This window comes from Cuculus canorus, chromosome 8 (assembly GCF_017976375.1).
Source record: "Cuculus canorus isolate bCucCan1 chromosome 8, bCucCan1.pri, whole genome shotgun sequence".
Lineage (NCBI taxonomy): Eukaryota > Metazoa > Chordata > Aves > Cuculiformes > Cuculidae > Cuculus > Cuculus canorus.
Genome location: NC_071408.1, coordinates 22,891,957 through 22,901,955, shown reverse-complemented (window position 1 = coordinate 22,901,955; position 9,999 = coordinate 22,891,957). Strand labels below are relative to the sequence as shown.

General features: G+C 41.7%; 2 protein-coding genes across 5 annotated transcripts in view; one reads left to right on the top strand and one right to left on the bottom strand.

Moving 5' to 3' along the window:
• The first annotated feature begins 28 nt into the window (after positions 1-28).
• Positions 29-4,407, top strand: PRPF38A (pre-mRNA processing factor 38A). Its single transcript, XM_054072388.1, has 10 exons — positions 29-203; positions 277-436; positions 1,067-1,188; positions 1,674-1,759; positions 1,929-2,039; positions 2,599-2,711; positions 3,235-3,261; positions 3,342-3,439; positions 3,782-3,830; positions 4,070-4,407. Exons 1-10 carry the CDS (start codon positions 74-76, stop codon positions 4,110-4,112), a joined length of 939 nt encoding a protein of 312 aa, XP_053928363.1. The 5' UTR covers positions 29-73; the 3' UTR covers positions 4,113-4,407.
• Positions 4,408-5,467: 1,060 nt separating this feature from the next.
• Positions 5,468-9,999, bottom strand: part of TUT4 (terminal uridylyl transferase 4) — a 48,523-nt gene continuing 43,991 nt past the window's right edge. For 3 of the 4 annotated variants that reach the window (XM_054072382.1, XM_054072380.1, XM_054072383.1), the window contains exons 28-30: positions 8,744-9,269; positions 6,999-7,172; positions 5,469-5,940 (exon numbers count right to left, since the gene is read on the bottom strand). In XM_054072382.1, coding sequence (XP_053928357.1) covers positions 5,849-5,940; positions 6,999-7,172; positions 8,744-9,269 — 792 coding nt within the window. In that variant the 3' untranslated portion in view covers positions 5,469-5,848. Of the gene's footprint in view, positions 5,941-6,998; positions 7,173-8,743; positions 9,270-9,999 lie in introns of all 4 variants that reach the window. The other variant, XM_054072384.1, reaches the window with a different exon arrangement.

Below are 9,999 nucleotides of genomic sequence, written 5' to 3'. Positions count from 1 at the left end.
ATGGTTGGCGGCGCGCCGGAAGCGGAAGTGGTGAGAGGTGCTGCAGGACTGAGGGAGACGGGGGGCGGCCGCCATGGCGAACCGAACCGTGAAGGACGCGCACAGCATCCACGGGACCAATCCGCAGTACCTGGTGGAGAAGATCATCCGCACCCGCATCTACGAATCCAAGTACTGGAAGGAGGAGTGCTTCGGCCTGACGGGTACGGCGGGGTGGGGGTGGGGGCCGGGCAGGGGCGCGGCGGCCGTGGGGCTGACGGGCCCCCCCTCTCGCAGCTGAGTTGGTGGTGGACAAGGCCATGGAGCTCAAGTACGTGGGCGGTGTCTACGGCGGGAACATTAAGCCTACACCCTTCTTGTGCTTGACGCTGAAGATGCTACAGATCCAGCCCGAAAAGGACATCATCGTGGAGTTCATCAAAAACGAAGACTTCAAGTAAGTCGGTAGCGCGGTTTCTTGGGTTTTCTTTCTTTCGGCTGTCGTAGCTGAGTGGAACGCAGAGGTGCGGGGGGGTGGGGTGGGGGTGGGTGTGGGGTGTGTGTGTGTCTGTGTGTGTCTGTGTCTGTGTGTGTGTGTGTGTGTGTGTGTTTTGCTCTCCCTGTTGCTTGGGCTGTCGGGACTGCTTCCCTTCTTGTGTGTGCTCTCTGTTGATAATACACCTTTGCCCGGGGTGTTTAGAATGAGGGGCGTTTGGGGAGCCACATTGATTTGCTCTTTCTTTACTATTTCTTTCATCTTTGTGATGGACAGTACACTTTCTACATGCATGAACAACCCTAACGAAGATTACATATGTATGTTCAAGCATATATCTATATATACACACTTGAAGAAGAAAGTCAAAAGTGTCAGGGATTTTCTTTGTTTTAGTGTACTGATTTTTTTCCCAGAAACTTGCACCAACTCCTCTTTTTATCTAAGCTGCAAACTTCTAGTGGGAAGTGTCCTTGCCCATGGCAGGGGATTGGAATTAGGTGATCTTTATGGTTCCTTCCAACTCAAACCATTCTATGATTCTGTGAACTAGGGTGAAAGCTGAGATATGCAAAATGGTTTACTTTTCAGGTATGTCCGTATGCTTGGTGCATTGTATATGAGATTGACAGGCACTGCCATTGACTGCTACAAGTACCTTGAACCACTGTACAACGACTATCGAAAAATAAAAAGTCAGAACAGAAATGGGGGTAAGCACTCTTACTGAGCTGGGGTTTCTCAGTACCTCCCAGATGACCTCTTGTTGAAAAAACTTTTCATGCTAGATGAAAGTAAATATTCTGCTTAGTTATATAAGCATAATAAATTGTGGCATAACCATCTTCTCACCCTGTGGATAGTCTGTTCCTGGTCTTGCTAACTTGTACAAATGAGAACTGCCTTGCTTATGTTGCCCTTCCCAAGTGCTTATGTTTTCTCTTGGGCACTAAAAGGCAGTTCCACAAAGAAAACCAAAGAAATGCTGAGTGCTGGTTTAAGCACTGTGAATCTACTAATCTTAGCTGTGCAGTAATTCCCAGTTTGTAAGGTAGGCCTAATGATTGTCCTCATCTGTGAGAAGGATTTTGGAACTGTTGTTTGTCAGCCCATTTGACATGAATTTTCTTAAGTGCTGCTTCTTTATTCTAGCTGCTAGCGTTAATCTTGTCTTTTAAATGTTGTTTTTCCCCCCCAGAGTTTGAACTGATGCATGTGGATGAATTTATTGATGAGCTACTCCATGAGGAACGTGTATGCGATATCATTCTGCCTCGATTACAGGTTTGGAAAAGTAAATAGTTATGGAATTCTTAACTGCATCGGGTTAAGTAGTTGTATCCACTGGTGGCTTGTTGCATAGAGCTGTGACGCAGGCCCTTCTGGCGCACAGTGCCTCCTTGGGTGTTTGTGATTGCTTGGTTATGTAAGATAAAGTTATAATTTCTCCTAGAAACGCTATGTTCTGGAAGAAGCTGAGCAACTTGAGCCTCGCGTTAGTGCTTTGGAAGAAGACATGGATGATGTAGAATCTAGTGAGGAGGAGGAAGAGGAAGATGAAAAGGTTGGCAAACTTTTGCAAAGTGATAGTTCAGGCTAGTGCTGAACAACTGCAGAATATTTAATGGCCTATGAAATGTGTTTGAGGGGAGGCACTGGGAGCTGCTTGTAACTCCTGTCTCACCGTAACATATTTTTGTATAAGCTGCTTGTGAGAACTTGTTAAGACACTGGAGCAGTTTTCACCTGCTCTGTTTGTGTCAAGCTTTTCTGTCTCCCAGAATTCACAGTCTAGGTCTGTTCTGTGCTACTTAAAACATACTTGAGATAAATTTTTCATATATGGATATGTTGGGGAGAACTAAAGGTGATGATGAAAGTTACGATCGCAGTCATAATCGATTCTGCCGTACTTCAGAATCAACAGTATGAGACTTGGCCAATTGCCACCTGGCAAATGTGGGCAGTACCACTCACTTCTGAATACAAAATACTTGAGGATGGGGAAGGTTGACTGCATGACTTGTGTCATTTGTGTTAATTGTTCAGAAATCCTTGCTGATAGACAAAAAACTTGATATAACAAGACTTACAGAAGTTTTCCACCCCCCTGTTGTTTCCAGCTGGAGCGAGCACCCTCTCCTGACCACCGCAGAAGAGGCTACAGAGACCTTGATAAACCTCGCCGATCTCCAGTTGTGCGGTACAGGCGGAGCCGAAGCCGGTCTCCTAGAAGGTGACATGGCTCTCCTTGAGCAGTATTTCTACCTCTTGTAGTACAGAGGGCTGGAGCAAAGCATAGAAGCGAAGATGACCATTCAGCCAGAGCATCTTACACCTCCTAGTTCCTTTAGCCACTTTCTGAAGTAAAGGAGTTGTAGTGCAGAGCCACGGTCAGCCCAGCCCGTCTGCCTATCTCTAGCCCTTCTGTAACTCTTGCAGTAGCTGGCCAACTTTAGTCAAATTTGACAATACGAGGTAGATCTTAAGAAGAACCAAGTGTATTTTGTTCACGTAAGGCAGAGACTACAGAGAAAATTAGGTTAATTGTTCTTCCTGATAAGCAGGAAGAACTTATCACTTGCCTCCTTTGCTTGCTGTATGGGCTAGTCCAAAAGCAGGAAGCCAAAGAGACACTGAATGTGGACATGGGGGAGTGCAAGGGAAGCCTTGGTGCCATTGCTGCAGAGTAAGATAAGTTAAACATCTGTTTCTGCTAATGATTTTTAATTATTTTTTCTTTTCTTCCCTAATTACAGGCGAAGCCGCTCTCCAAAGAGAAGAAGGTAGCTTTTGTATTCTATTATTTAATCTTAGAATGCGTGCCTTTTTAGTAAGACAATCTTAAAAGATTCTTTTCTCTCAGTCCATCACCACGCCGGGAGAGGCATCGCAGCAAAAGCCCAAGACGACACCGGAGCAGATCCAGGGAGAGGCGCCACAGATCCCGATCTAAATCTCCAGGTATTTTTGTTCCCTACAGCCTAAGTCTGGCGAGTCTTTATCAGTGGAACATCCACTGCAAGAAAAATCTGTGTCACTGTATCAAGAAGAAAGCATAGGTGTTCACCTGACTTATAAAACTGCTGGTTATATGAAGGCATAGCTGGAGAACCCCATTAATATGTGCAAAATTGCCTTGAGTGTGTTTTCCAAATATTTGCCGGGAAGTTTGAGTGCCTAATTAAAGCTATGATTGTTCTGGCATTGTCTAGGACACCTGTTGCCTAGAATCAGATTGCAGTAGTAAAACAAAAATGAGTTGCAGGGTCTATGGAACTAACTGTTATCTTTTCATCTTTGTAGGGCATCATCGCAGTCACAGACACAGAAGTCATTCCAAATCACCTGAAAGGTAAAGGCTCGGCCTGTTTCTTAAGGGTGTCTGTACTGCTGTAGGAGCGCTTACTGGTCACTTAATGTTGGGAGTCGAAGGTCATCTTACAGTGCTGGAGATGAAATCTTTCTCGCAGTTGTAGTCACATCACACTGTCCGTATTTCACCATAGATAACACCACTTACTGCTGTGAATCGCTCTGGTCTTTCAAAACCATTACTAGTACTGTGTCTCATAGTGCTTTTTTCTGTTTCAGGTCTAAGAAAAGTCACAAGAAGAGTCGTCGAGGGAATGAATAATAGACTAAATCCAGTATACGGTTCAAGGGCCTTGAACTGCAGTCTAAGACTGTCCTATTTGCTTTACAGGACAGCTGTATCTGTACTGGCTGCTTTAGCAGTCCATTTCTTTAATCCTTCTCCTCTTTGTACAAGTCTTGTTTGTTTGGTTTTTGTAATTAAAAGAAAGCTAAGGATGCTTTTTATGTAGTTACTCAACCTTGGGATAGAATTTGAGGATTGTTTTTTAAATTGTTTTCTCAAGGCCTGTAAAAACTAGTGAAGAGCAATAAAAAAGGTGGGCTTTGTCTTTAAACGCTCCTTGCTGTTTCACTCATAAACGATGTCCCCGAGTTGAGGCTGGCTTCAGTCTCGGATCAGGGTGTTGCTTTGAATACAGCCACCACATTCAGTTGCCAAAATGAGTCTATTTGACTAACAAACCCTGAAGAGCTACGGGCCTGAACTCCCTCAGACCTCCAGCGCAGGACAGGAAGTAGGGCGGTCCTAGTGCTGTGTGTTTAACAGAAGCAAGACCTGGCTTAGCAGCTCTCCACCCACAGCTGTTACTGGTTCCTCTGTAAGAGCCACCCTGCTGCCCTGGGACAGCTTAGGAGCTTCAAGTAGGACAAAGCACCACTGAATTCTTTTCAGGCATGAAGTTATTTAGTCAGTTTAAAGACCGTAAACCACTGCTTAGAGCATAGTTTGTGGCCCGACTGTGACTGGGGAGAGATTTTTTTCCCTATACTAGAAATTAAGAATACTTAAGCTATTGCTCAAGTTACACTTCTCATCTTAGTACATTTAATTACAATATGTAGGAAAGGAGTTGTGTTAAACCCCTCATGTACCACCCCTTTATTCACAGTCCTTCAGGACCAGGGACTGACTTCAATTCCTGAACACGGCAGTTGGGGCTGCTGTGTTTTCATGTGCTGCCCCTTGAGTGTTGACAACATAAAACGTAGTATGCCTAGAGAATTTTATGGAAAGTCCTCTTCAAAACTACTTCATAATACAGCTTGTTTTTTTCTAGAGTATTTTTATATTAGTTTGCAAAGGCAAAGAGAAAGCAGGTGTGCGCTTCACTCAAGTATGTCACAAAAATGACACGCTGGCTGTGATGAACAGCACAAGCAATGACACCAGCATGGGCAAAGCTAGGTATACTGACAGTATGACTTGTAAAGCGCTCATCTTTCTTCTGCAGGTATCTAAATTAAAGCCATTTTTATTATTCTGATTTCCTAATTACAGTTAAATGCAAGCATGCATACAACAGGGAAGAGGAAAAAGTCTTATGTCCTTTTTTTGCAGTTTTATTTTTCTTTTAAAAAGTTTTTTGGCACTACATAGTTCTGTAAAGAATAAAAGTGACAAATTTTTAAACACATGAAATCCCCTTCTAATTTTATTTTTTTTAGAACAATATATATAAAGTCTGAAGCAACCAAAGTATGAATACAGCTAATAGAAAATAAAGAACTTAATTTTAAAAATTCTCTCTCTTTACAGTTTATCAAGATAAAACAAAACACAATTCCCCTTAAAAATAGGGTAATAAAATAGATGAAATTTGTATCACTCAGTTTTGTGATACTAGTAAAAACTATAGTTCATATCTATGTACAAATGATACAGTTTAAAAACAGTCTTAAATAATCTTGTATCTAAACATGTTGCATTAAGATTTTAAATCGGAACCTGAATTTCTTTCCTCCCCTCCCCCCGCCCACCTACGATGCCATTAAATTTCACTTTTTCTGTTGAATGTAATTCAGATTCAAGTGTGGGTGTCCTTGAGACAGAAGTGAGAACCGCTGGTTACTCTGCATCAGTGGACCAGCTAAAAGAAAATGGATTACAATTACTTCAGCAAATTAAATATATTCAACAGTACTTGGCTATATTCAATATACTAATCTTAGCTATAACAGACTGACACAAATGCTACCTTTATGACTAACTCATTCAATGGGACAATGCACTACTACTTTAATCCTAATCTTCAAAATTCCCTCAGAATCATCAATACATCATTTTGTTGCATTTATTTAACAAAAATAATTTCAGTGTTTTCATGTATGGGTCTCACTTGGAAGCCTTGCTACAGCCAATAGATTAGGTTTTGAAAAAGGGATCTGGTATCATTTTATCGTGGGTGATCCAGCCTCTAGGTAAAACTTGGGCATAGTTTCTCTCTCAGTGGAGCCAAAGACCTTTTTCCTACAGCCCTTCCCAATCCTGCCAGATGCTGAACCTCTTTATCACTCACTATAATCAGAAAGAGTTGAGGTAAAGTCAGTCCTTCAACGTACCCTGAATAGCTGAGCCTGGTCTAACTGTCAGTGCTGCTTTGACTGCAGACCAGCTGGAGCAGACAAACCTTCTGAGCTCCCTTCCAACCCCAATTATTTTATGGCCTTGCAAGCTCCTATCAATGTCAGTCGTTCCACAGGTGAGGTACGAAAGCCAAATCTAGTGGGAGGTGTCCCTGCCCATGGCAGGGGGGTTGGTGTTAGATGTTCTTAAAGGTTCCCTCCAACTCAACTCATTCTATGATTCAAATAAAACGAACTGCGACAACGACACTCTCATGGGCAAATCATCTTAACCTCTGCAGAAGCAGAGGTGGCTCCTCAGTGAGACAGCAGCAGTGAAGGAGTAGCTAGAAGCACAACGGACTGCAAATTGGCTTAGATTTCAGAATCTGATTTCACCCCTTCCCTCCCACAACGATTTTTATCCATCCACACAGGAAGGCGAAGCGTTGATTTGACTCTTTGATTCATTATGGTTCCAGGGAACCTAGCAAGTGAAACATGATTCTTTGGCTTTTAAAGCCTTTGAGACAGTACAGAGACATGTTGCATGAGCTGTTGATTCATATACTAGTTCTAGTACCTTGAGGGTAGAAAGGTTTGTTCGGTGGGTAGCTGGCATTTCCCTGCTGCATGTAGTTCTGAGGCATATTGTAAGGCCACGCTCCTCGGAGGAGAGGAAAATGGGTAGGGGTCCCATGGTCCCAAGGGACAGAAGGAGGGTTCATTTTACCAAACTGTCCTTGGAAACCCTGATCTATTTTTCAATTGAAAGGGAAAAGCACATTGCAAGTTGAAATAATTAAACAGTAAGTCATAAATACAATTTACATCTTAAATAACAGTTTGCAGGGGACTTAACGTGATTAGTCTGATGTGCTACTGTTTGGGGTTTTTTAAAATATACATCAATAAATATTACCAACCTAAATTACTTCATCATTCACTATAACAGAATTTACTGGAGGGAAGACAGAGGATGAATCAGTATTAAAATCAAGACCTACAGTTTCACTATTCCTATGTCATTCTCACGGTGAAAAATACAAGGTCTGAACAAAATTACTAGTATCTGATCCCACAGAGATATTCACTACCACTGACACAGCTGTGACTTGAAAGCTATTATCCTACTGCAAGAAATACCTCCCAGAAGATGTACACTAATTAGTGGAATTCCACTAATACCTGTATGCTTAAGAAACTTCATATGTAGATCATCGGACCAACTTAGAATTTGTTCTTAGACAGAAAAAAACCCTTTTGGAATAACCAGACAAATTGTAAGCTATTCCATTTACAAATCCAGTATTACTGCTGCATTAAGGATGAGAAATCAAGCATCCAACTAGGCAGGAGACACAACAGTTGATGCCAAATGTTGTATAACTAAATCTGCTCTCTTTGTTCTTAGTTCCCTATTTTGTAAGACAGAGCGATGCCTGCTCATTTAAAAACCTGCTCAAAGTACATTTAAAAATAAATAAATAACTTTAACTAACTATCCTTCTCAGCGAATCAGTTGCCCTTCAGGCTCACCATAAAAAAATTTGCAGACTTTTATTTAATGAAAGCAAGCTACATGTTTAAAAAGAACAGTAACTTTTATACAATAAAGCATGAAGTAAATATGCAAAGCTCTGGAGTATGTATGAAAAAAATTTGTCTGCCTGAAACTTCTAATGATCCTTCTTCTGATCAACAGTCTACTGAAAAGAAAGTGAAGTCACTCCTTCCAACTCCATTTTTGCAGGTCAAACATACATATGCAGTTGGCTTTGAGGCAAAAGACTCTTGCCCACTTATTGCAGGGCAAATCTGCAAAGTATTTTCAGGAGATGACACTGAGATTCAGGAAGTTAAACTACAGGAAAAAAGAACGCATAAGATCATGTTACAACGCACTGAATGCAAGGAGACAATATTCAACTTGCGCAACTATCATTTTGCCAATCTCTTATGTCTGTAGTTCCAGTCTCAACATTCATCTAACAAACTACATAATATAAATGGAAGCCGTATTTGTAAGCGTATTCACAGAAACAAGCTTTAGACTAAAACAATTAGCAGGATATTTCTCAGTTGAATGCATGATTTCTCGTGTGTTCCACAGCCATTAATGGCAGAGAGGCCCAATGTCTAAAAGTTACAACAATCCAACTTGCCTAATTTTCTTCCTATGAAAATGTTAAGACAGTGAAGGTAGTGACTTAGTTTCTTAAGCATCGTATTTTTAAAATAAAAGAAGTTGAAAGAGTTAGCTGTTTCTGTAACACTTAACATTGGTACACAAAGTGCGAGAGGTTTGATACAACAGAGAAGAGTTACCTGAATTCCCCACAGTGCCATTGTTCACCAGTGAGTTTGGAGTCACAGGATTGTGCCAGTGTCCCTCATGAGAAGTGCTGGGAATTCCCATGGGCCTGGCAGCAGGCTGTGCAAAGATGATACTGGGATCGTTCAAGCTTACACTGCTCTGGTTATTTGTGGTGCTGCTGCTGCCAGATCTCATAGAAAATGGAACATTTGTAGAATGAGGAGGGTTACTTGGTGCAGAGTGAATAACGGGCCCGTGAATAGGCCAAGAAGTGTTGGGAAGTTGAATTTGGTGGTGATGGTGCATCTGAAGTAGTCCCAGGTTATGCAAGGTGGAATACTGACCTGGGGGAGACTGGGGAAAGTTAAACAAAGGCAGCTGGACCTGATGGGGTGGCTGTGCACCCTGCTGTGGTTGCGGAACGTGCTTGGACTGGGATATTGGTTGTGGCTGAGTCTGGTTAATGGAGGCTGGCTGAGAGGAATTCTGTGTAAATTGTTGAGGTTGTGGAGAGTAAGATGACTGATGCGAATCAGACTGGAGGGGAAAAGAAATATGTATTTCTGATTAGTCTACTAGCGATTCAATGGTGGTTTTCTTTAATAAGCACCCACTGTGTTAGACTACATACAAAAAAAGGCAAAGCACTCCCCCCAAGCACTCCAAATACTTAGTCCAAGTTCCTCCTGCTGGTTTAAATAAGTGCAGTCTGATTTTCACCATAAGATAATTTGGTCTGTTAATGTGGCACATCCCACCATCAGAAACATCATTCTGTGCAAACACTAGCCTCAAGCTCTTTAGACTCCTCACACATCTTTTTGATTTTTAATACGTGTCTTCTCCACTCTACTTATTTACAGCCCAGAATCTCATTAACTAATTACTGTACTTCTAAATAGAGTGGTTCTTATTACTACAGACACTTTTAAAAGTAATTCTTAAGTAAGCTCCTAATATTTCTTTAATTTTTATTTTATCTATTAAATGAGAAATTCAAACTCCAAAAATCCAGTTTAAATCTCAATATCCTCATGTCACACCATGGCTGGAAGGCACAGATATAGCAATTACAGCCTTTGCAAAGCTCTCACAAAGTTTTTCCTTTCACCAGCAATAGAGACAGGCATGAGCCTATTTCAACTGCTTGGTATTGTAACTAAGTGGAGAACCACTTCAAGAACTAGGATGGCTGGGAAGAGAGTTCCCTAGTCTCTGCCAAGATATATTGCCAATGTCTGGATTAACCTAATTGGTTTCAGGTAGA

Bases quoted from the DNA above. Each gene is read 5' to 3' on its own strand.
- PRPF38A (XM_054072388.1), top strand. From the start codon at position 74: ATGGCGAACCGAACCGTGAAGGACGCGCACAGCATCCACGGGACCAAT. The intron at 204-276 runs GTACGGCGGGGT...CCCCTCTCGCAG, and splicing joins GGAGTGCTTCGGCCTGACGG to CTGAGTTGGTGGTGGACAAG. The intron at 1,189-1,673 runs GTAAGCACTCTT...TTTCCCCCCCAG, and splicing joins AAGTCAGAACAGAAATGGGG to AGTTTGAACTGATGCATGTG.